Genomic DNA, 27,027 nt, shown 5'->3' with positions numbered 1-27,027 from the left:
AAACATGCTCAAGAGACTTTAAGTTGCTCAACGTCACAAACTACTATGTGTTAGAACCGTAATCTGAATTTGGGTCAGCTGTCTCCAGCGCCTCGTTTATTTTGCCACACCTCTCCTCTTCGGTTTGGAGCCACCAGGGGCAGGATTTACCTGCTCTGCATTTCTTCTGTGTTCCCCTGGGACTCCAGAGCGCCAAGGTCTCGCCCACTCATTGCGCCTGCGCGTCCCGCAGCTACCAGCTCCCTACCATCCCCTGGGAGGGGCCCACGGCGGCGGAGGCGGGGTCAGGCCAGCGGCGGGTTGTCAGCCCGCCGACGAAGGTGGTTGGGCGGGGCGAGAGGGGGGAAAAGAAGGAAGGAGGGGCGGGTGCGAGGCCGCGGCGGAGGAGGAACTTGTGGCCGCGGCTGCGCCGTGCTGTTCCCTTCGCTCCAGTTCGCCGGGCGGGCGCGGTGCGGCGCGGCGGCTGCGACGGCCGCGGCGGCTGAGGCGGCTGAGGCGGCTGAGGCGCGGGTCCGGGACGATGCGGCGCTACCTGCGCATCGTGGTGCTGTGCCTGGCCTGCGGCTTCTGCTCGCTCCTCTACGCCTTCAGCCAGCTCGCCGTGTCCCTGGAGGAAGGAGCGGGCGGCGGTGGCGGGAAGCCGCAGGCCGCAGCGGCTTCCTGGCTCGCGGGCGGCGGACGCGGCGGTGCGAGAGGGGTGGGCAGCGCGGGCCCCGCAGCGCATCCCGGCCGGTCAGACAGGTACGGGCTGTTCCCGGTCTGGGGGCCGAGGCCGGGAAGGGAGGAGCGGCGGGCGCGGGGACGCGGGGCTTGGCCTGGCCCGGACAGCTCCCCGGTCAGTCCCGCGCCACCCGTCCCCGGGCCCGCGCCTCCCGCTTTGCCGCCGTCCGTGACCCCGTCTCTCATTTCCCTACTTCCCCTCCATCCGGGGGTAGCTCCGCCGGAGTGCACCCCATGCTCTTTGTGTTTGCCCTCTGACCCATTCCTTATGCGCCTTTAAAGCAGATAGAAATTAATTTTCAACTTTTAATTGACAGTTGCTTTTTTTTTTTTCCTTAAAGAATTCTTTGAAAGTAAAAGGTGCCCCACAAAAGCCTTCTTGCTGTTTGGCTAGTGGGAATTCCCTCTTGTTTCCATGGAGTTCAAGTTGAGATATTTAAACATCAGGCTGGCGCCCTAGTTCAATTTTTTTCCCCTTCTCTTGAATGGGGCGTCCAATTTTTGTGTGTTAACGCCTATATTTTCATTAGTCAGTGAAATCTGGACAGAGCTTTTATGCGTAGTTTGAATTTTTCTTTAGGAAGCAATCGGTCTGTTCTGAAACTTACAGCCAGTTAAGAAAAATCAGCGATGCTTAACATGCTCACGTGTTTTGTGGGATGGGATATCTTTCTCTAAAAATCGGTGTTTAAAAAGAGGCATAGTGACTTACGTGGATTTGCACAAATCACTGCCAGAGTTGGAATCACCGTGAGATTTAAAGGAAGAAAGAATGCGACGCACTATGAATGCTTAACAAAATCTGAGCGTTTGCACTTCCTTGAAAAATAGGCTTCTTTATTTGTGAGCACCTCTCTGGGAATCTGGGAAGGACTCAGTGCTCCCTTAATAAGAGGCAAAGGCTGCTTTGATACGGGAAAGCACAGGGTTGGTGAGACGAAGGAGTGCAGGTCTGCTGCAGGCTGTTTAACATTCTTCTGAGAGTTGATGGCCCCTTTCAAAATGAAAGGACGTTTGGGCAGAGGAGCAGCATGGGAAAGCAGGATTGTCATGTTTTGTACCCAATGATTTGATTACAGTCTGGCTAATTCCTGACTATTCATAAAAGCAGAACGGCTTCCAGTCAGGTGTGGGAGAGGCAGTGAGTGACGACCTGAGTGAGCTCATGAAAAATGAGGCTCATGAAAAGCTGTTCATGGTCTATTATGTGATTGTGAAGCACTTAAAATTATTTCTGTATTGGGTAGAATTGTAAGGAAGCAACATTTTAATCAAAACACTGTATGAAATTGGACAGTCTCTACACCCAACGTGAGGCTGGAGAATTCTTAGATCCGGGTTCTTCATTTTAGATATTACTTATCTAAAAAAATTTTTTTTAATGTTTATTTATTTTTGAGAGAGACACTGCACAGAGCACAAGTGGGGGAGGGGCAGAGAGAGAGAGAGACAGACAGACAGACAGACACAGAATCGGAAGCAGGCTCCAGGTTCTGAGCTGTCGGCACAGAGCTGGATGCGGGGCTTGAACCCATGAACCACGAGATCAGGACCTGAGCCACCCAGGCCCTCCTACATTTTTAAAGATTTCTCATAGAGTTTGGCCAACTTTTTGACTACCACAGGATAAAGAGTAAGTGTCCATCTTTAACCTCTTTTCTTGTGTATAAATCATTTGACCAAGGTCCAGAAGGCATCAGTAATTGGACCAGAATTGTATTCTTTGATCCTTCAGTGCTCTTTCTGTAAAGTTTGTCTGTGATAAGAATCTAGTCTGAATAGTCTTTCATCAGTGGAAAATGGGGTGTGAGGCAAGCAACATTTTTATTTGGTAGGACTCGATTGTCATTGCAGTCTTACTGTTTTGAAGCAGCCTTACCTGCAAGACTGAAACTATTAATTTCCCTCATTCATTTAAAATACGGATTTAGGGGCGCCTGGATGGCTTAGTAGGTAGAGCGTCTGACTTAGGCTCAGGTCCTGATCTCATGGTTCGTGAGTTCCAGCCCTGAATCGTGCTCTCTGCTGTCAGTACAGAGCCTGCTTTGGATCCTCTGTCCCCCTCTCTCTCTGCCCCTCCACTGCTTGCGTTCTCTTTCAAAAATAAACAAACATTAAAACAACAAACATGGGGTCTAGGTTATATCCAGTAGGTTTTACTACTCAGATCTTATGGAGAGTATTCATTGCACAAATTCCATGACCATAAAGTACTTGGGAGGGTCCTTCCAAGTTCTCCAAGTAAAATTTCTGAAATGATAAGAACAGGTTTTCAGCGAAATCTATTAGTTAATGTATCTGGTTTGAATCCATTATTTTGGTATTTAGAAAATGTGCAGGTCTTAGAGTCAGACAAACCTGTGTTCATACTCTGTGCTGTGAAACCTTGACCACCTCTCTATTTCAGTTTTCTCACCTGTAAAATGTAGGTAATAACTTACCTTAATTTGTAATAGAATCCTTAGTTGTCAGTGATTAAAATCCAGTACAACCAACTTAAGCAAAACAGTTATTTATTGGCTTACGTGGGTTGCTGGCAGGAGGAAAAATGAAAGGAAATGCCCGGGCAGCTCCAGGGACCTTAAGGACTAGGACTCTTATTTGCTTCACTGTAGAAAGGCTTTATTCATGAGCTCACTCTTTGGGGTGTTTCTTCTCAAATCTCAAAAATTTCTAGGAAAAGGCTCCGGATTTTCTAGGAAATTTCAAAATTCTAGGAATTTCAAAAATTTCCAGGAAGAGGCTTTAGATTTTCTGGCGATTTCTAGGAAAAGGCTCTGGATTTGTTTGTATCACATGTCCATCCAGGGACAAGTCAGTGTTGTCTAGGATGGGGATCTTGGATTCTCAGGGTCTGTGTCATTTGCACATCCTTGTGGTGGACAGGATAACGTGAGTGGTGTTGGAGATGAGTGTGGTCTTACAAGAGGGGAATGTTGGCTAGGCAGAGGCTCTGCCACATAGAGAAACTCTCTCAAGCTGTTCGACACTGACGGACTCTTGCTAAGGTATTCAATGTAAAGCCGTTATTATTATCAGACATCAGGACTTCCGTAGAGGGGATTAGCCTATTTTGTGACTTTACTCAGAGTGATTAAATTCTCACATTTCACTGATAAGTCTTGAGGGTGATCATCAAGATCTCCTCTTATTGTGTCTGTGTGGTGGTGTGAGGGGGGGGGAATCAAAAAACTAGCAAACATTTGAGTGAGAACCATTTCTGGACCCGTCATTCTGTTGGTATATAGTCCCCTCACTCTTTCAGATTTGGTTAGGCCATCGAGTTCTCATTTTTGCTGGGTCTTGTGAATACTAGTAGGATATACTAAGCATCTTTAGGGCTTTGGAGCCAGACTCCAGCGTTGCCACATGCTTAGCTGTATGAACCTCGAATACATTTCCTCATCAGTTAGATTAGAGATAAGAGAATCTGTGATACTGGATTGTTTGTGAGAATTGAAATGAAGTAGTTGGAATAGGTTACTGAGTATGGTACCTGGCACAGTAAAACCGTACCTAATATGCTAATGGTTTCAGTCATTTAAAATTTTTTTTAAGAATAGAATCCATTTTCCTTTTTAATGTTTATTAATTTATTTTGAGAGAGAACGAGAGTGTGAGAGCAGGGGAGGGGGAGAGAGAGGAAGAGAGAGAATCCAGGCAAGCTCCATGCTCAGCTCAGAGCCTGACACAGGGCTCGATTGCAGCGAGATCATGACCTGAGCCAAAACCAAGTCAGATGCTTAACTGACTGAGCCACCTAGGTGCCCCTCAATCATTTAAATTTTAATCATTAAAAAAATTTTTTTTCTGACTTCTGGGAAAAATCCTGTCCTCAGGCCCCAGTCCAGACCTGTGTAAACCAGAATACCCGTTAGTGGGGTCTGGGAATCTGTATTTTAGATATGTGCCCCAGGTTATTGTTATAAAACCAAATATTAAGAACCACTAATTTAGCTGAGAATGGTTTGACCCTCTATTTTTAGTACAGAATTTTTTTTCCTTCTTCTCTGCAGTCATTTTTGAAGAGAGGAGTTCAGACAGTGAATAGTAAAACAAATTACTTACTAAAGCCACCTTCATCTTGTATAAAAGCAGTACGTTGCACTTGTGTTTTAGTTCATTGGCGATTGTACTTCACATGGCTGTGAAGTGCTTAGCACAAACCTGACTAGTAATTAATTAAAATAATGGTCTGTGCTTTTGGAGGGGAAACTGATTAGTCTAACAACAAAAAATGTGTACTTTTTGATTTAGGAATCCTGTTTTAACACATTAAGGTTATTATCTGTGTTGTTCCTGTTGGAAATACTTCCCCCCACATATTGACTTAACCTGTTTTTCAGTGTATTGGCATTTCTGTGTATTCAAATTGGCAGTTCTTTATCATTTTCATTTTTGTCATGCATAGAAAAACTTTCTACTGGGGAGTTTCCCCCCCTTTTTTTAACATTTAAATTTGTTAAAATGTTTATTTTTGAGAGAGAGGGAGCGAGCATGAGCAGGGGAGGGGCAGAGAGAGAAGGAGAGGGAGAATCCGAAGCAGGCTCTGTGCTGTCAGTGCAAAGCCAGACATGGGTCTCGAACCCATGAACTGTGAGATCATGACCTCAGCTGAAGTCTGATGCTCAACCGACTAAGCCACCCAGTGTCCTATAATAATTAAATCTTTTAATCCAGGGGTGGATTGAAACGCTCAGTTGATCGTCTAACTCTTGATTTCAGTTTAGATCATGATCCCAGCACTGTGGGACTGAGCCCTGCGTGGGGCTCCACACTAAGCGTGGAGCCTGTTTAAAATTCTCTTTCCCTCTCCCTCCCTCTCTCTCTCTCTCTCTCTCTCTCTCTCTCTTCCCCCCACCCCACCCCTCTGAGAGCTCATGTGCTCGCACGCACTCTCTCTCTCTCTCTCTCAAATAAATTAAAAAAAAATTTAAATCCTTAACCCAGTCCCCCCCACCCCCCCAGGAGGGGGTTGGGTACAATGGGAAGCTAACCTACTTTTGAAATGGGTAAGTAATTGTTCATTGCCATTTGTATATAAGCAGTCCTTTTCACATTGAGTATTCATGAAATTAGAGATTTGAGATAAAGACCTGATGTAGCTAGACATTGTTGTCTGGAGGCAATTTTTAGTTGAAAATGAGTGACCCAGGCACTGATCTTCAAGTAATGCTGATTTGTCAGTATCATGGGAATGGTCTCCTCTAATGTGGTCACGAGCATCTCTGTTTCTCTTGCCACAGTCCCAGAGCAGGTATCTGTGCCTTGAAATTTCATGGGTGGCTCACAGTATTTCGTTCAGACTTCCACATTCTTTTGCTGGATATGCCCAAACTTATCCCTGACTGTAAGGTGTACATGGTTTTCACTAAAGCCTCAAGACTATCATGGACATTTTGAAATGAAAAATACCTTTTCCAGTTTAAAATTATAGAAGACCTTCTCTTACTAGATTTAAGGAAACTTCAAGTTTGAGAACTGTTACTGTGGAGAGTATTATATAATTAATTAAATGCTCTGCTTAATCCCAAGCATGAAATGTCTCAGCTCTTCAAGTACTGAAATTTTGGGGAATTTTGTTTTTGATCTTTTTTATTTAAAAAACATTTTTTTAAATGTTTTTATTTATTTTTGAAGGAGAGAGAGAGACAGAGCATGAGCAGGGGAGGAGCAGAGAGAGAGACACAGAATTTGAAGCAGGCTTCAGGCTCTAAGCTGTCAGCACAGAGCCCGATGCGGAGCTTGAACCCACAAATTGTGAGATCATGACCTGAGCTGAAGCCAAACACTCAACCAACTGACCCACCCAGGCGCCTCTATTTTTTAACTTTTAAAATAAATATTATTTCACAGGAAATTGCAGAGATACCCTTGTATCAGTCACTCCATTTCCCCTAATAGTGGGATCTTAATCTCTGTGAGCATAGTACAATACTAATACAACTGGAATATATGTGTTTCAATATAGTACAATATTGTAACCCCAGAAATTGACATTGTACAGCCCATAGACTATATTCAGATATCGCCAGTTTTACAGGTGTTCGTGTATGTATGTGTAGTTTCATGCAGTTTTATCACATATGTAAATTTGTGTAACCACCCACACAGTCAGGATACTGGACTGTGTTATTACCACAAAGATCCCTTGTGCTACCCTTTCATCGCTTTGGAGACAAGCCACCTGGAACTAGAAACATTACACTGTATGAAATTTGAGGAGGAGTCATAGTAAAGTTTATTTCAACTTATTCTACAGTGAAGGAGATTTGCTTTTATGGACTTCATTGATTTTGGATGTCACTGTTTACTGAAGACATACCCACTTAATTCAACTTAACAGTTTTGCCCCATTAAAATTATTCAGTTGAATTACCTCTTTGAAAATTGAACTGTATTTCTGATATTTCATTTTCAATAATTTTAAGGAATAAAAGCAAAAGCAGCTAATAATTAGGACATGGATAACTACCTTTTCTTTCCCAGTATTTTTTAATATTATTTTTTTGTGGCCTAAAGTACAGTTGCTATCTGTCTCCATATTAGTTGTTTTTTTCTAATTTTTGCTTGTAATAACAGTTGCTGGTACGTAATTAGTTTCTACTCTCTATTTTAATCTTTGACTATTTTTTCATAAGTGAGAGAATGTAAGTTTGAGAAATAAGAAACATTAAATTATGCTACCTCTTGCCAGTAGCACATTAGTGTTTTATGATTTTTTTTAAATAGTAAGAGGCATGTATACTCCCTAGTGCATATTTTTATATTTCTATTTAAGAAAGACAGGAAGATATCCCTAAACTGTGTTTTCAGACATTGAGTTATGGTCAAGAAACTTACCTAAAACTTGATAATTTTCCCTGCAGTTTCATCTGCATTAATTACTTTAGAGTGATTACATGATCTAGCAATTCCCCTTGTAGGTATATATGCAAGAGAATTGAAGACATATGTTCAGAGAAAAATTGTAAGTGAATGTTTATAGCATCATTATTTGTAAGAGCCAAAAGATGGAAAACAACCCAAATGTCTATAAACTGATGAATGACTAAACAAAATGTGGCATATCCATCCATTATTAGGGCATAAAAAGTATTGAAGTGTACTGATAAATGCTATAGTAGATGAGCCTTGAAAATATTCGAGTCAGACTGAAAGAAGTCAAACTTGAGAGACCACATATTGTATGATTTCATGTACATGAAATATTCATAACAGGCACATCTATAGAGACCAAAGATAGATATTGTGGTTGCCTAGGTCTCAGAGGTTGAAGAGTGCAACTGGAGGCAGAAAATGGTATTATTACATAATTTCAGTGGATAATTTTTATGGAAGAATTTAATTGGGGAGTTATTTTTCTTGAGACTTAATTTTCCATTTCCATTTTTCATTTCCATTTTCTACTCTTGTAAGGTTTAACAGGAGGACATGGAATAGCCAGATTGGTTATGTCCTTCCTGAAACAAAGGTGCACTGTAGGTGTTGAGTCTAAGTAAATTGTGGATTTGTTTAAAGAAAGCAGTGATAATGCCTGTTTCTGAAAGATGGAGAGATCTGTTTGAACAAGTTTGTTGTGAGGCTTAAGTGGATGTGAAAGCACTTGACTCTGAAAAGAACTCTGTTGTTAACACCACCACTGAGCCTGTGTCTCATATGGAAAGGCAAGACTTAAAAAATACATAACTGTTCCTGGGAGGGGACAGACGTTCGTGGGTTTTATTGGTCTGCATATATTTTCTTTTTTCTTTTATTTCCTGCTTTTGCAGCCTTTTAAATTAAGATATGTTGGGCTTGAAAATGGTGTCTCTGTAAAGGTAAACCAAATTACAATGTAATTTTTTTCCATTGATTTTAAAATTCCAACTGGAGGTTTTTATGCAGGAGTATGCAGAATTATTGAGGCGGCATTTTAAAAACTATCTGTGCCCCACCCTGTTCTCAGATATTCTGATTTAATGGGTCTGGTATGGGGCTCTCTGGGTGGGGCCTGGGTTTGAGATCCCCTGCCCTAGACTGTTGGCATTTGTGAGAGGTGTGATCAGAGATCTTTGCAAACTGAAATTTCATCTTTTGCTGTAAAGACAGTAACCTATAATTGAATTTATAGCGATAGAAAACAAAGTTACATGGTGAGGCGGCATGAAATGACCTGGTTTAGAGACTCACCCTGATCTCATACTTGCTTTAGTACGCAGGCCTCACATTGCAGTGAATTTCAAATGAAACTATTGTTTTGGAAAAGAGTAACAATAAAAAAAAAACATACTTTTTGTAATGTGTGGTGTTGTAGCTGTTGTTGTTTAGCTCTGACCTGCAGTCTAAGCAGAAAGACTGTACTTATAACTTCAGTTTAGCTTGTGTAATATAGCAGAACGAAGATGATATAGATAATGAAACTGAGCCATGGATGTCAGCTTGATTTTTTTTTTAATGGTTATTTATTTATTTTGAGAGGGAGAGAGGGGGAGGGGCAGAGAGAGAAGGAGAGACAGAATCCCTAGCAGGCTCCGTGCTGTCAGTGCAGAGCCTGATGCAGGGCTTGATCCCATGAATCATGACATCATGACCTGAACTGAAATCAAGAGTCAGACGATTAACCGACTGAGCCACCCAGGTGCCACTTCCAGCGTGATTTCTTATTTTTTCAGTTTAAAACACCATATAACTAACTTGAATTGAAGATTAATTTAAAAGCCTTCAAAGATCCTCTCTTCCCTTTCTGTCTCTGTGGCATTTTAATTTGGCTTCAGGATAAGCAAATATTTTGTTTAGCTGAAAAGGATTTTATTCTGGGGGGATCTTGTGTAGTACACAAATGAAAATTTTAGGAGTATTCCCATATTTTCTGTTATCTGAGGAGGGGATTTTAATATGTTAGGAGTGTTCCTGATAAGGAATGGTTTTTCAGTCTGCAATGTATTCTACCTAAAAGTTTTAAAGTCCTTTTTAAAATAATGGTACCTGAGTAAGGGAGAAATTTCCAAACTCCTCAAGTTACTTTAGCCATAATGAATTTGCAAAATTGGATTTGCAGTTTTGTTGCTGTAAAATAGAACAGTAAGTTACTGTGTTTTTAAGTAAATTCCTTGTTAGTTTTAAATCGAAATACTCACATAGGACTTTATTTCTGTCTTACTCTGTTAGGTGTAAAGATTTCTCTCTGTGTTACTGGAATCCCTATTGGATGCTGCCCTCTGATGTTTGTGGAATGAACTGCTTTTGGGAAGCGGCTTTTAGGTAGGCATCTAATATTTAATTGGTAGATCAGTGTAGGTAAGATTAGGTAGTACATAGTAAATTTTTTACTGTAATAGGACATAAAAATGTTTCTTTTCCTGTAATCTAATATTGTCATATAAGCAAATAATTCATATTCTGTTTGGGTTTTCTATTTTCCCTACTTTGTAGTTGTTATCACTCATTTTTAGTACATACTGTGTATAAAATGCTCTAACTTTTTTTTAGGTGTTCTAAGGAGCACTTGTGATCTAATTTTAGGTAACTGGGTGACAAAAGTATTAAACAGGTGATAAAGATAGACTTCCATTGACATTTACAGCCATATATATGACATTTTTCTACTTTAAAGATGGTATGCTGAAAAAACCTTTTGTAGGTGGATGGGGACAACTAGGGAAGGATTACATTGGTTATTAGCAAAAAGATTGAATATTGACGAATGAGAGGATAAAAATAAATGTTTAATGAAGGAGTAAGTTTTGATATGACATTGTTTATTGACCTTGCATGTTTGTCAATGTAGTTTGTCAGAGTAGTTTGGCTTTGTGCCTGTCTCTGGATGATGAAGGCCTTAGATTCTGCTCTGTTAGTGAAAGAAGTGTTGATAGGAATGGGCTGTCTCCCCAGGAGACACTGAGGCAGGAGCCTGAGATGCCCTTACTAACAGTAAAATTTCTTTGTGATCCACCTGTTTTTATTGTCTTTATGATTCATTTAAATTTTAATTCTACTCATACTATTTGCTAGGCACGGTGCCAGGTAGTAAGAACGAGACTCTGAATTTAATTAATGTGGCTCCATCCTCCTGGAGCTTGCATTCTGACAGGAGCTTCACGCTAGTAAACCTGAGATTAAGATAAAGGGTTGACATGTTATAGCTGTGATAATGGGAGAAATGGGTGACTCATCAGGTGGGATCATCTTAATGCATCAGGGAAAGCTTCCTGTTGGGAGCGATTGCATGAGGAACATGGAAGTTAGCCAGGCTCAGGACAGGAGGCAAAGTATTCTAGGTGGGAAGAACTGCATTCTTAGTATATATTAGTAATATATATTTTTATATTCTTGTATTCCTAATACATTATACATTCCATGAACAACCAGGAAGGAATCACTGAAATCCATTATTTTAATTACATCTCCTTGCTATGGAAAAGAGTGGGTGATTGAAATTCTAATATGAGTCAGTCAAATCAGATTATTAAAACTTTTAAAAACTAACTTTTGAAAGATGATATTGGAGTGCCTGGGTGGCTCAGTTGGTTAAGCATCTGACTCTTGCTTTTGGCTCAGGTCATGACCTCACCATCGTGAGTTCAAGCCCCGCATCAGGCTCTGTGCCTGCTTCGGATTTTCTGTCTCCCTCTCTCTCTGCCTCTCTCTCTCAAAAATAAATAAATAAACATTAAAAAACTAAAGATAATATCACCCTTCACCTTGTTCATAATTTTAGAGAATTGGAGCTCCATATTTTTCAATCTTATAAAAATTTGCTAATGAATGGAGTACTGACCCCCACGACTTTGCTATCTTGACTTATGACATAAATCTGCTCACTCTGGAAGCTGGGTGAGCTAGAAAACTTCTGTATACCCTGATTTACACAACCCAGGTCCTTTTGTAAGTTACAACATGAGTAATAATCTTCCCTCCTCCTCCACTGACAGCAAGAGTACACCAGGGAAGTTGATCTAGTCTGAATCCTGGAGCCTTATTACTCCTCTTTTGGCTTCTTCAACTCATTTTCCTAATGCTCTTAGATCTTTACCCATTTTATTTTATATATCAAATCATTGGGTAAAATTTCTCAAACTTAGTTTCTTTTTAAAAAATTTTTATTTGAGAGAGAAAGAGAGTGCATGGGATGGGAAGGGGCAGACAGAGACGGAGAATCGCAAGCAGGCTTCATGCTCTGCGTAGAGGCTGATGCAGGGCTCAATCCCAGGACCCTGGGATTATGACCTGAGCTTTACTTTTTTTTTTTTTTTTTTTTTTTTTAATGTTTTTCATCTTTGAGAGACACAGCAAGAGCGGTTAGGGGCAGAGAAAGGGGGACACAGAATCCGAAGCAGGCTCCAGGCTCTTAGCTATCAGCAGAGAGCCCGACGTGGGGCTTGAACTCACGAACTGTGAGATCATGACCTGAGCCGAAGTAGGACGCTCAACCGACTGAGCCACGCAGGTGCCCCATGACCTGAGCTTTAATCAAGAGTCTGACACTCAGCCGACTGAGCCACCCAGGCGCCCCTGAAATTTAGTTTCTTACTTAGAACTTAGGATCCCTCACATTTACTCTATTTGAACATGCAGGACAAGCCAAGCTGCCATATAATTTCCATATTGTTCTCACCGTACATTTCAGTATTTACTCTAAGTAACACTTTGTTTTTGCCTGACTCTCAGAGCTTGTCTGCCCATTTGGTAAAACTTCTTTGAAATTCCCCATTACTGCCAACCTTAGGTCCACATGTAAATTTACCAGGCACCAGTGGGCCCTTAGCTGACACTGTTTTCTTTACAGGCCTGTCCCAACTTTCCCCTTTGGAATTCTTTATATTTTTATTTTGGTCAAAGCTTATCTGGGGGATTATTTCCTCCCAATTCATTTACACAGTGAACATAAAATAACATAAAAAAGAAAAATCGCTTTTGATGTGCACTGGCTTTTAGTAATTCATATCTACTAAGTTATTTCCTGACCAACTGAATGTGACACAGCAGCTCGTCAGCATGCTCATGCCTCTCCTGTCTCTTCTGTTCTTGAAACAAAACCAAACACAACATTTCTGCAACAGCTTGTGCTCAGTCCTTTTTTCCTTAAAGCATTCTTTGTTTACTCTGTTTCTCTTCACCAGCAAGACTTCTTTGAAGAGTATGTAGTGATTTTATGTCCTTAAACAACAACATAAAAACTTCACCCCTCAATCTGCCTCAGCAGCACTGGCTACCTGATGATCCCCCCAACACTGACCATGAAGCCTCCCTGACATCTGAATTGTTCATCTGGGGCCCAGTCTTACATTTTTTTGTCCCTTGGATACTGGTTACCACTTCCTGTTGCTTTCAACTCTCAGTCTCTGTCAAGACCAGGGTCTCGGCTTCTGGACTCCTCTCCCTGTCCTGACTCCTCCACATTGATGTTCCTTAAGATTCTGCTCTTTTCCTTCCTCACTCCGTGGATAGTCACAGGATAATCTTTTCTGAGCACCAGAATTGTTTCCAGCTGCAGTTTGGTCATTTTTGCCTTGCTGATTTGGATGCCTCAGACTCTCTTGTTCAAACCTGAGTTCATGATCTGGCTTCTCACACCTTCCCTCATCTGTGTCTTGTATCCTGGTTTATGACTGACTTTCTTCATGTCAGTCCACACAGTCCACAGACTCTTCTACAGGTCTCCTTTCACCCTGTTGCTCCTGACAGCCTCTTGCTTCCTATTCCCTTAATTATCGTGCTCATCACTTGTTATACAACAGTTTCCCTTCCCACCTACTGCTTCTCCCTTCTCGGTATCCTCTTTGTTACTGTACTTTCGCATCTGTTGTGGTTGTGAATCTTCACTTCCAGACTGTTGACTCTGCATATAGATACCACGTGGTGTTCATCATTTAAGCCCCAACTGAGCAAGGTGCTTGGCAACCAGTAAATAACTGGTGATTTTCCCTAGCACTTCCACCCTAACTTTGATGTTGGTATAGTGAGCTTCCTTAGCAATCTTGATTTTTTTTTTCTGTTTAAACAGTTACCATGCTTTCTGATTAACTCCTTTAAAGTTCTCATTTTGCAATAGGCTATAAATTGTGTGAGGGCAGGACTGTGGCTTTCTTGCTTATCCCCAGTATCTAGCACATGAAAGAAGTTCAAATATTCATTAAAGAGAATGAATTATATTACTTAATTGTGTTCTAGAAATTATGGATTTAAGCCTGCACCAGCATTTTGTGAATATACTGGTGTCACCATGACACCATTGGGAGTTATAATTTTACTATTTTTAAAAAATGTTTATTTATTTTTGAGGGAGAGAGGGTGCATGCACAGGAGGGGCAGAAGGAGAGGGGAGAACAGAGGATCCAAAGCGGGTTCTGTGCTGACAGCAGAGATCCTGATGCAGGGCTCGAACTCCCAAACCATGAGATCATGACCTGAGCTCAAGATGGAAGCTTAACCAACTGAGCCACCCAGGCGCCCCATAATTTTACCATTTATTAGAGTAAAATGATAGATTGTTACTGATTTATGTTTTGTTATTTGTTGAACATATTTCCATATTTGTTTAGCTTTCTAATCTTTTGTTGTATATACTTCCTGTATTGATATTTACCTCTTACATTTTTAATGCTTATTTTATGATCTCTTAGGCTGCTTTTGCCACTGATTACAAATATCTTCCTAGTTTCATTTTTTATTTTAGTTATTTCCTTAAGTTATCTCCCCCTCCCCTTTTTTTTTAAAATACCTCTAGGCCGAACGTGGGTCTTGAACTCACAACCCCAAGATCAAGAGTTGCATGTTCTACCTACTGAGCCAGCCAGACATCCCTAAGCAATCTCTTAATTTTAGTATTATTAAAGAATCTGTTTTATTGTACTAATTTTTTTGTGTCTTGAGCTTTTAAAATACTTAATTTTTATGGTGGAAATTGATTTTCAACTTATGGAATCCATGGTTACAAATGAATTTTGTTATTTGTATTACTTTGAGTGGGCCATGCTAGTTTTAGGAGCCATATTTGTACAGATTATTTAAATTATATTTTAGCAATTAATACTTAAATTTCATGTTAAATTTTTAGATTTTCTTTTTTATGCTATATGTAAAACCCTGAAGATTTTTTGAAGCATTATATTTTGTTTCAAAAGTGATTATATATAATTCTTTAAAGTAGTTATTTATTGGGGCACCTGGGTGGCTCAGTTGGTTAAGCATCGGACTTCGGCCTAGGTCATGATCTCATGGTTCATGAGCCATGGTTCATGATCTCATGGTTCAGGCCTGCATCGGGCTCTGTGCTGACAGCTCAGAGCCTGGAGCCTGCTTCAGATTGTGTGTCTCCCTCTCTCTGCCCCTCCCCTGCTCATACTCTGTCTCTCTCTGTCTCTCAAAATTAAACATTAAAAAAAAAAGTTACTACTAGTATGATAATTCACTTTTTTTAATAGAAGAGAAACTTTTAAGCTATACATTAAGGAAATTGACATTAGTGTTTCTAAACAGTTTTCCATTTTGTTCAACTGCAAGTTTTTGTTTTTGTTTTTAATATTATTTTGAGAGAGAGAGAGAGAGAGCAGAGGAGGGCGAGAGAGAGAATCCCATGCAGGCTCCATGCTGTCAGTGTGGAGCCTGATTTGGGGCTTGATCTCAACGAACCGGGAGATCTTGTCCTGAACTGAAATCAAGAGTTGGACGCTTAACTGACTGAGCCACCCAGGCACCCCTCAAGAGCAAGTTTTTAAAGATGTTTCATAGCAGTTACTTTTTACTTTGAGGAAATAGTTATCAGAAATTTAATTTATTTGACTTTACATACTTCATTGTAATGTTAATTCTTGGTATAAATATTATTATACATTGTTCCCTTTATAGGTTGGAAGAACAACCTTGAAAGCTTTTTGTGTTGTCCAAATTTAAAAAAAGAAAAAAAAATTATTATGGTTCTTTTCATAGCAGAAATGTTACTTAAAATAAGTCTACTCCCACGTTTTAGAAATCTGTTAACAGTGTTTGTATTAGAATTTATCATCTAAGATAGTGGTTTTCTTAAAATGTTTATTTATTTTTGAGAGAACGAGTTGGGGAGGGGCAGAGAGAGAGAAGGGGATAGAGGATCCTAAGTGGGCTCTATGCGGACAGCCTAATGCAGAATTCGAACTCACAAACCATGAGATCATGACCTCTGCTGAGGTCTGATGCTCAACCTACTGAGCCACCCAGATGCCCCACATGTTCTTTAAGTATTAACTTTTTTTTTCTGATTTCCCCTCTGAACTTTTTACTTCGATTAGTAAACTTTTTACTTTCAATTTTTTTTAATATTTATTCATTTTTTGATAGAGACAGAGTGAGATCATGAGTGAGATAGAGACAGAGTGATAGGACCCTGAGATCATGACCTGAGCTGAAGTCAGATGCCCAACCCACTGAGCCACTGAGCCACCCAGGTGCTCCGTACTTTGATTAGTTTCAAATCTACAGAGGTTACAAGAATATTATAGTGAGCACACATATACTATTCACTAGGTATTTATCTATTAGTGACATTTTGCCACTTTCTTTTTTTGGCTGAATCATCTGAAAGATAGGTATAGTCATTAGGGTATACACCTAAATATTCAGCATGTATCACCTCATGATAGAGACATTCTCCAATATAACCATAATAAAACTATCACTACCAGTTATTTAACTCTGGCAGAATATATATTCATTCATATTCATATTGCCTTATTTTTCTATCAGTGAACTTTATATCTCCCCCACTCCTAATTCAGGACCTAGTCAAGGATCATACACTACATTCAGCTGTGAGATCTGTTTAGTCTCTTTCCCTGTAGAAAAGTTCCCCAAGCTTTTTTTAGGGACCAGTAGGGGGGATGGTCATGGTATCTTTGATGACATAATATTCTTTGGTTTTGTAAAATGTTCCTTTATTTGGATTTGCCTGTCTTCCCATTATTAGATTCAGGATTTGGGTCAGGAATGCTGCATAGGAGATACTGTGTTTTTCTTTGGGCATGCTCTCAGAAAGCATCTGTAGTAAGTTTAATATTGGTTCAGTTTGATTAATTGGTTAAGGTGGTGGTGTCAGACTTCTACATGTATCTTTATCCCCTTTATAATGTTTGGGGATAATACCTTGATACTTTGTGGTTGTAGCATTCATTAATTCTTGTTCAAATCATCTCTTACAGTGGTGATTGTAAAATAGTGATTTATGTAATTCTGTTTTTCCTTCTACATTTATTGGCTAGTATTTTTTAATAATTTTTTAAATGTTTATTGGCGGGGGGGGGGGGGACTGGAAGGGGCAGAGAGAGAGGTAAACACAGAATCCAAAGCAGGCTCCAGGGTCTGAGCTGTCAGCACAGAGCCTGACATGGGGCTCGAACTCACCTACTACAAGATCATGACCTGAGCCAAAGTTGGACCCTTAACTGACTGAGCCACCCACGCACCCCTTAAAAATAATTTTTTTATGTTTATTTTGGCTAGTATTTGTTTTTAAAGAAAAGTTTCCCCCTCCCCCCTGACCCTTTTATTTAGTATCTTTTTAGACTCAGATTTATTTTTTAATGTGTTATTATTCATTATTGTTATAATTCCTCTTGATGCTCAGGTTATGCCAGAGTTGGCCTTGAGAGCACTCAGATACTATCTTGGAATTATCTGTAGAATTTCTTCTAATTATATATCTGTAGAAAAATAGGTTGGACTTAAAAATGACCTTTTGGATAATACTTCTTTAAATCCACAGGGACTTTTCTCTTATTCACGGTGTGATTAAAATGTAGCATATTTTTACAGACAGGATTATATCAATTCAAGAAACAAGTCATTTTGGGACCCAAATTATTTGAATGGCAGTTTCCCTATAACCTATTAGAAGGTTTTAGTTTTAGTTATCCCTTCCTCTAGTGTGGAAGCTTACTTTAGATTTTTTTGAGTTGCAATTATTTCCTGTTCTTGGAGTCTAGGGACAGGGCGGTAGACAATGACATCTTTAAAGTATGCTCTGTTTTGTTATTTTAGGTGTTAGAGTCTGTACTATATATAATGCTTTTGCTAAAAAGGGACACGTAAGAAAAAGCAAATGCAATGTAATGGACAATACTCCTTCCATAGAAATTGATGGAAGAAGTGCTGGCAGTATGTCTGAAATAAGCTTTGCTAAAATGCCTGGGAGGAGTCATCCCTGGTACTGATTTTAGAGGTGTTTTTTTTTTATCTTGAAGAACATTTGACTTATTTTTCTTAAGAAGGTTTTATTATAGGGGTGCCTGGGTGGCTCAGTCGGTTGAGTGTCTGACTTGATTTCAGCTCAGGTCATGATCTCACAGTTCAGGAGTTCGAGCCCTGGATCCGGCTCTGCGCTGACAGTGGGAAGCCTGCTTAGGATTCTCTGTCTCCCCTCTCTATCTGCCCCTACTCTGCTCACTGTCTCTCTCTCTCTCAAAATAAATAAATAAAGTTAAAAAAAAATTTTAAAAAAAGGTTTTATTATACTTGTCTTTGTGTGTAGAGAATTCTCTACAAAGCAACACATGAATATTATGGCTTACTTTTAAAAATCTCTTGCCTTTTAGCTTTGAGGCGGGATCTGGTTATGACCAGTTAAGCAATCCAAGCCTGTTGGCAATTCTAAAATCTTGGTGTGGAGGCATTTATCTGGAAGATGAGATAATTTAGAGCTCTGTGAAATTGTTTTGTGTCTGTCTTGATTGCCTTGTCATTTACTTTTGTCCTTGTGGCTTCGACTGCTTTGAGATGAATGGGGTGCACATCACCTTTGCTATAGATAGACAAGGCATAGGGTTTCAGGGTTATAAACTGAGGGGATCAACAGAGAAGAGGGAAACAGACACAGGCTGCTGCCAAGGGAGGAGGTACTACTTCTTTCCAATTGCTGTCAACGGAAAAGAACAGAGCTTTAAAAAGACTCAAGCTATTGCTAACACCATATATGTGAAGGAAGTGGCATAGCACGTGGGTGGGGAAAGGATAAATTGTGGAAACTCTGCAACAAATGATGTTTGCACAGTTGGAGAGCCATGTGCAAAATTATGCAATTGTTCCCTACTTTAAGCTGTTCATAAAACTTAATTCCTGGTAGATTAATACAAATTTTAAAGACAAAGTATATACCTAATATTATATCTTAATTTAATGATAATGTTAACCTTGATGAAGAATGAAATATCACCATTTTTTCTTGTATAGTAAATAATGCTTCTTATGTGACTTCTTCATTTAATACCATTAACAAAGTGGTGTAAAAATATTTAACTTAATGAGTTTTCTGGGGGAGGTTTCTTTTTCTTAAAAACAGTTTTTTTAGGGGTACAGGTGGCTCAGTCAGTCGAGTATCCAACTCTTGATTTTGGCTCACGTGTTCTCGTGGTTTGTGGGTTCAAGCCGTGCACCTCCACACTAACTGCGCAGGGCCTCCTTGGGATTGTCTCTCTCCCTTTCTTTCTGCCCTTCCCTGCTCACGTGTGCACATACCTACATGCTCTCTCTCTCAAAAAAGAAAACCACCAAAACACAGTTATATTTATTTTAATTTATTATTTTTATTAAAGATTTTATTTTTAAATAATCTCTACACCCAATGTGGGGCTTGAACTCACAACCCTTGAGATCAAGAGTTGTATGCTCTACCTACTAAACCAGCCAGGTGGCCCAACAGTTTGTTTTAAAGAATCTCATTTATAGAATCATTGGCCCATTAGCTGGAACAAAGGGTGAATTACTAAGGTATTGAGGAGTTTATGTTTGAACCTTCCAGTAAAGGGATCAGGGAAGGAAATGATCCCTGTGTTTTCTAGAAAATATTTGGGCTCAAAAGCTTTTCAGCTCCTCTGCTGAAGGCTGCAAGTTGCCAGTTCTGACATATGTGAGAAATGTCCCATATAAGAGAAATGAATCCATTTTCAGGCCTTGGGAATCTGGTCAGTCCAGAAAAACATCATTTTCAACTGCTATCTTAATTATTTCCAGGCTCTTAGCAAACAGTCTTGTTAATAAGAAGGGGTAGATCCACAATAAAAGCAGGAGTACATTATATATATTCAGACTTAATTTTTTATCCTATTAATATAAAATAATTCCAAATGTTTAATGTTAAAACATTAAGATGTATGAATTTGATCTTGCCGTTTGTCATTTCGAGCCCCACATCAGACTCTGTGCTGACAGCTCAGAGCCTGGAGCCTGCTTCAGATTCTGTGTCTCCCTCTCCCTCTGCTCATGCTCTGTCTCTCAAAAATAAGTAAATGTTAAAAAAAATTTTTAAAAAGATGTATGAATTTGACACTCATATATGTTTTACATAGTCAGTTGTTTGCATTTCATGTTATTCCTTAGTATGATTTTCTGATTTCTGATATCCTGCTCAGTTGAAAGATTACCATGAACAAGAACAAGATTTTCCTCAGAAAACACTTCTGTTTCACTTTTAGCACATGGACATGTGAACACTCAAGATTCCAAAGTCCTATGTTAAGGAATATCACTACAATTAATTTTGCTTGCAAATTTAAGAAAAATGATTAGTCACTCATTCTTGCTACTGCAGATCTCAGTAATGTATACATACAACTATTAACATTAAAGAATATAATTGCTAATCCTTATGCCTTTTACAGAAAGGATCTCAGCAAGAACTGAATTAAAGCCAGTTTTATGTTTTTAGTTCTAAATGTTTGCACTTTATGTTCCTTAATGTGTTATTAGTTTTGTTTTATGCTGTCTTTCATTCTTCCTTTAACTATCAGTTCCAAAATTATTATTTCATGCCATTATTACAGATGAGATCTGTATTTAATATTATAAATAGGTTATTTATTTAATGACAGTGCAGCCACACATAACTAATTCTGTCCGTTATATGCTCGTGGATTAATATTAGTTCATTGTTTAGGTGCAAGAGTTTTGAAAGTTTCCTTAGGCCCAGTGTGGTTCAGTGCTGCTCTGTATTTGAAGTAGGGTCTGACACAGCCTAGGCCAATAACTTAGGTTTAGGGAATCTTTCCTTTCAAAATCACATACTGATGTTTGGCTAGTATGTTTTAGGCCATCTCAGAAATTTTTACCTGGTACTGAGTATTTGGAGAATGGGACTGAATGCCTATCAGTGAAAAAAGTTATATGAAGGAAATGTAATTAGCATGGTTGAAGATTAAATATAATAGCTAAATATATATGGATGAATTTATGTTTGGGTTTGCTTCAAAATGATCTGTTGGTTAGTGGAAGGGGATGTGGGGGGTATTTTAGATGACATAATAACATTTGAATGGGTAATTGTTGGAGTTAGGAGATGGTTGCACGAGGATTTATTCTCTCTATTGCAATATGTTTTTGAGATTTTTTTAAGTGCTTTTTTTTTTTTTTTAATTTTAGAGAGAGAATGCAAGTTGGGGAGAGGGGTAAAGGTGGGGAGGGAGAGAATCCCAAGCAGGCTCCACACTCAGCACAGTGTGGAACGTCGGGCTTGATCCCACAACCCTGAGATCATGACCTGAGCTGAAATTAACAGTCTGATGCTTTAACTGACTGAGCCAGCCAGGTGTCCTGAGATTTTTTTTTAATTAAAAAGCTAAAAAATAATTGAATGGAAGACCTTCAATCAATGATGCTCCTTTTGTCAATTGGCAGGTTCCTTGAGAGAATTAAGCCCTTAATGCAGCCAGTCTCAGTAATGAATTAACTTCTCTCCTGTGTATTTAGAATGGTGCTAGTTATGTACCAATCTTGGGAGAATTGAAAAGAGTGGTAATTTTTTTGTGTTTTGTGGTTCCTAGTGAGGAATATTTGCTGAGAAAGCCTGGTTGAGGATATAGAAATACATAATTGATTCAACATTGTACTGTTTTGTAATTTGACATTTCTTTGCTATTCAGTTATTTTTGTTTGTTTTTGTTTTTAAAGATTTTATTTTTAAGTAATATCTACACCCAACGTGGGGCCTGAACTCACAACCTTGAGATCAAGAGTTGCATGCTCTTCCGACTGAGCCAGCCAAGCACCCCATTTCTTTGCTTTTTAAATAGAAATTTTAAAATTCAGTTTTAGAACATGGTCAGAGTACCATGTTGTTACCGTGTTACCCAGTACTAAAACAGTTGGAAAATGTGGTTTTCTTTTCTATTAGGTATAGTCTAAAAGTGCAGCCTGCTCAAAGAATGCACCTCGCTGTGGTTGCCTGTGGTGAAAGACTGGAAGAAACTATAACCATGTTGAAGTCAGCTATCATTTTCAGCATCAGACCGCTGCAGTTCCATATTTTTGCTGAAGATCAACTACATGATAGTTTTAAAGGCATAGTAAGTATTTGAGACTTTGTCAAGACTGTAGAGGTGAATATTCAATGTCACATTATAATAGAATGTTGTTGTATTCCTTCATTGAACAAAAATATTTATTCAATAACTAACTGCCCTCCTAGAGTGGGGCGGCCACTCCATCTAAGAATCCAGATGTAGGTGTAAGAGGAACGTTTGTTTTTGAAAAGGAGGTTACTTCAAGTCCTTTGCAAAGCATGGAGGTTTTATTTCACCGGCTTTAGCTCCAAGATGATTTGACTGAAAAGTTCTGTGACTTAATTGTATTCCCATGTTTGGCTTGGGAGTATCTCAAACAGTGTGCACAAGGATTTTATTTCTGTTTTGAAGGGAGGGAGCTCTTGATTGACAATATAGAGGGAAGCGGCTTTTTGTTCTGATAAGAAAGTTCTTTATTTTGGTTTTATATTAGTTACAATCAGTGGCTATATTGGCAGAAAACTTTAACAGTGGCTTAAACAAGACAGAAGTTTTTTTTCTTTCTCACATATAAGTCGACAGTCTGTGGTATATGGTAACTCCATGTCTTCCGGGACTCGCTTCTGTCTTGTGGCTGAGCCATTTTGACATAAGGCTTCTACCTTATGGTCCCAGATGGCTACTCCAGCTTTGGCCCTCACACTCATATTTTAACCAGCACAAGGGAGAAAGGAGTGAAGAAGGCCAATCCCTTCGTACCCTCTTAAAATACTTTTCAGAAGTTGCATATGACATTCTTGCCAGTGTCTCATTGGTCTGAACTTAGTCATGTAACTATATTGTTACAGTTGTTTGTGAGGGTTAAAAGTATACTCTTTAGTCAGGGCAACCATATAACCTTAACAAGAAAAAAATTATAACTGTACAAGAAGAGTAGAACAGATAGATATGGGTAAAGAACATATAAGAGAAAGAAAAGTCACCTGAAATGTCACCACCTTGTGTTCTTAGACAGTGGTAAAGATGATGATAATCATCTGAACCACCGAGGCACCTCGGACAGATATTTTCTAACCAGTTCATATTGGTCTGACTTTGAGTGTAAATATTTCCTATTATACATACTTGGGTATAAAATTAGGGCTTAATTTTTTTGAGTTTAATTTATTTAGTGATTGATGGGATTTATATGTCAGATGAGGTAGATGAACAACTTGCAAGGCTTTCAGCTTTCTGATTTTGTGCTTGTTGTAAATTTCATTGTGCCTCTGATCTAGAATGTTACTAGGATTTTAATACTGTGAATAAAACAAATGGTGGAAAAGAAGAATCTGACTTTCTCTGAACTGTGTGCAGGATTAACATATAATATCTTAATTTTTAGCTTTTCAAAATAATCTGTTGGTTTATGATTTTGCAGAGAAAATTGAAAGTGAAACAATCTAACCTGAGTTCTTATTTTTTTATATATTTTTTAGCTTGAGAGCTGGTCATTTCTGCAGACATTTAATTATTCATTATACCCAATAACTTTTCCAAGTGAGAATGCAGCGGAATGGAAAAAGCTGTTTAAACCGTGTGCTTCCCAGAGATTGTTCTTGCCAGTAAGTTTTTTCTCCGGTGTTTTGTTTTTCCTTCTAATTTTGCCTTTAGAAACATGAGTTAATGAAGAGTTACATAGAAGTCAGTTAAAAAAACACAAACACATGTAGGTTTTCCCTTTTTACATTAGGAAAAAAACTTCCTGTAGAACAAATAAAAGCTACAAAAAAAACATCTGTTAAAAATGAAAAATGGAAGTAATTTCTGTTGAAATACTGTTTCTTACATTTTAATTTATTCAGGGGCTGTAGGCTGTTTTTTTTTTTAAGAAGGAAGGGAGGTCATCAGATCTTAATGGAGCCAGTCCTGTTGCAGACATGCACGGACAGTCTCCCCTTCTAGTTGCCCACTGCATTTATAATTTGGGAAGTGAAGTAGATTGCATCATTAAATAGCCATTTCTTTCTTATACCAAGCCACATTACTCTTTCCTGATTATATTTTAATGCAGTTGGCAAGGTGTGTGTTTTTTTTTTTAATTATTTACAGTTTATTTTGAGAGAGAGCAAGTGTGCACGAGGGAGAGTGGGGAAGGGGCAGAGAGAGGATCCCAAGCAGGCTGCATTGACAGTGTGGGTGGAACCCATCAACCATGAGATCATGACCTGAGCCGATACCAAGAGTCAGACGCTTAACCAGCTGAGCTACCCAGGCCCCCGACACAGACACAAATTTAAGGCATGTGAACTCAAGGGAAATGGGAACCATTTATTCAGTGGAGCGATTCTTTGGTGTTATTCTCTGGTGATAAACCCTGATCATTTTTTTAAACGTAAAAATATTCAGAAGCAAGATTACCTCTTTCTTTTGAGTTGATTTTATCCACAGTTTTAAAATTCACAGTAGTTGTTAGGACCATTATAATGTGTAAAATACTTATGGTAGTAGAATATTGAACTTAAGAAGCTGACAAGATCCTGGAAAGTGATTGAATTATGGGGGAGGAAACTTTAGTTATTTGTTATTCTTAAGTGGAGTAAGGCAATTCTTAGTATACTAGGAATATAATTTACCAAATCCAAGTCATCAGTAAGATTTAAAGTTATAATTTTTAGCAGAGTCTGCCTAACCAGTAACTTTGTTGCCGTGCATAAAAAATTCAGATCCTAGGATCTTCCTCAGTCTCTGCTTCCATTATAAGAAGCACACAAATAAGGGATTAGATAGGGAAAAAGCGCGAGAAGTTTTAGATATTTCTTATAGACTTTAGAAGTTTATGGGGTACCTGGGTGATATAGTCAATTAAATGTCTGACTCTTGGCTTTGGTTCAGGTTGTGATCTCATAGTTAGTGAGTTCGAGCCCCACATCCGGCTCTGTGCTGACAGTGTGGAGCCTGCCTAGGATTCTCTCTCTGTTCTCTCTCTGTCCTCCCCCACCCCAATAAGTAAAGTATAAAAATAAAAAAGTTTAAGACAGAATTTTAATGTGGAATCATTGTAGTATCACATTCATTTAGTTAATAAATTGAGTGCTTGTTTTCTGCCAGGAGTCTGTACAGAAGTGTTGGGTATATAGGAATGAATGGAACAGACTTGTTTTCCTAGAGCTTATTGTCCAATGTGGGAGGCAGGGGTTAAACAAATACAATATGGCATTAAATAAATATGTTACTGAAAAAATAGTATGTGATGATAGAAGCCTAATATTATAACCATTTCTCTTCCATTTTGTTCTGCATTATTAACAAGTTAAATTGTTAATGTTGTGATATGAAATTTGCCAGATCATTTAGTGTTGTAATCTGGTTAAATTCCTAAATGGAATTTGAAACAGTAAATATATTTGAAACCTGTCAAATTGTCCTCATATTTCACTTTTACTTCTGCATCTTTTTAACTAGATTTAAGTAAATTGATGCTTTATTTTTCTAAGTTATAATTTTTTTCATGGAGTTTCTCTTCGTTTGATATAGATTGATGAAAACAACTAATGTAAGCTCTTCCAACTCCTGCCTCCTCCAAAAGGAACTATAGAAAAAATGCTGACATGGTTATTATTTAACCTTACGTCTCATCTCCAGTTAACAGTGGTTCTCAACAGTGATCAGTGTCTTCCAAGTCTGCTAACAATATAATAATTTGTAAACACACTTTGTTTCATGGTACAGAAGCAACATATAAAAACAATTTCCTTCACTTTTCTGCATCCCAAAGAGAGACAGACATACAGACATATACATACATACCCTGTAATTGGGATCTGTGAACAAGTGAATCTTCCCTACTCAGGCTCTGTAGTCAAACCATCAGATTTTTTACCACCTTGATATTAAATCAAGGAGAGAATGGGCTGATTGCAGCCTGGTAAGCTGCTCATTAAGGTGATGACTCAACCTTAGCAGCAGGAGGAGATAACAACTTTGAAAAGGAGCAGAACGAGGATCAAACTCTTACTCTCTTTATATTCTTTTCTTTTTTTTTAATTTTTAAAGTTTATTTTGAGAGAGAAGAGAGAGAGTGCAAGTGGGGGAGGGGCAGAGAGAGAGAGAGAGAGAGAGAGAGAGAGAGAGAATACCAAGCAGGCTCCATGGTGTCAGCATACAGCCTGATAAGAGACTCAAACCCACAAACTGCAAAATCCTGACCTGAGCTGAAATCCAGAATCAGATAATGGCTTAACCAACTGAGCCACCAAAAGATTTAGGTTAATGTAATAATTGAGTTGTACTAATATGCTGATGTATGCAATAAATTTAAATTTGTGAGAGTTGGATTCTAAACTTCTTGGGTAAGGCAGAAATAAAGTATTTTCCTTGAAAAATCCCTGTAGAAAACATATTTAACATCTCAGAAAATAACAACGTAGCTAGTATTTCTTTCAGGACAAGTTTTGTCTTCACCCTTGCTAAGTACATGCACATTTACTTTGATTTGTTGGAGATAGTTTGTAGCAGGATTCTCGCACAGAGAGTCGTGCACAGAGGCTTTTCTTTCCAGGAAGCAACTTTATTCATGCCGGCACTGGTCAGTTGGGTTCGTGCCCAAAGAAGTGAGCCCGAATGCCACGTGGGGTAGTTTTTAAATGTATTTTCTACTTCTTTGTCTCCCATATATGGTAACACACACAACCATGCAGTCCGATTAAGTGATCTCATGTTACAAGGTCAAGAAGGATGTTGTCATGTACACGTATAGTCAGGTTACCTTGAGTTTTTTTTTTTTTTTTCTTTCTTTCCTTAGGTAGGTAGGGGACCCTACCACAAGTTAAGCACAAAAACAAAACAGTGTGGACTCCAGAACTAGGTGGTTTGGGTTCATCATTTTCTAGTTGAGACCAAAATGATATATACATACCAGCCATTAGTGTTATAGACCGAGAGAACATGTTGAGAAGATCTTTGTTTGTATTGATTTATTTCTGTATTTATGTCAGGAAATTAAGATTCAAGATGTAAGTCAGCTAAGTTAATGTTATTTTCCATCATGAAAAGAATTTCCTCCCAAATCTTTATTTTTCCAATTGTTAGTACAGTATTTATT

At 38.8% G+C, this 27,027-nt stretch overlaps 1 protein-coding gene across 2 annotated transcripts in view; it reads left to right on the top strand.

Annotated features, from left to right (window-relative positions):
• Positions 1-516: 516 nt before the first annotated feature.
• GXYLT1 (glucoside xylosyltransferase 1) overlaps positions 517-27,027 on the top strand; it is a 52,188-nt gene continuing 25,677 nt past the window's right edge. The window contains exons 1-4 of one of the 2 annotated variants that reach the window (XM_047065941.1): positions 517-741; positions 9,871-9,963; positions 21,836-22,007; positions 23,423-23,548. In XM_047065941.1, coding sequence (XP_046921897.1) covers positions 521-741; positions 9,871-9,963; positions 21,836-22,007; positions 23,423-23,548 — 612 coding nt within the window. In that variant the 5' untranslated portion in view covers positions 517-520. The remainder of the gene's footprint in view (positions 742-9,870; positions 9,964-21,835; positions 22,008-23,422; positions 23,549-27,027) is intronic. The other variant, XM_047065943.1, reaches the window with a different exon arrangement.

The sequence above is a fragment of the Lynx rufus genome, unplaced genomic scaffold (assembly GCF_022079265.1).
Source record: "Lynx rufus isolate CCGP_SWC_20201006 ecotype Redwood Valley unplaced genomic scaffold, mLynRuf1.p SCAF_7, whole genome shotgun sequence".
Classification (NCBI taxonomy): Eukaryota; Metazoa; Chordata; class Mammalia; order Carnivora; family Felidae; genus Lynx; species Lynx rufus.
This window is presented reverse-complemented; position numbering and strand designations above follow the sequence as displayed.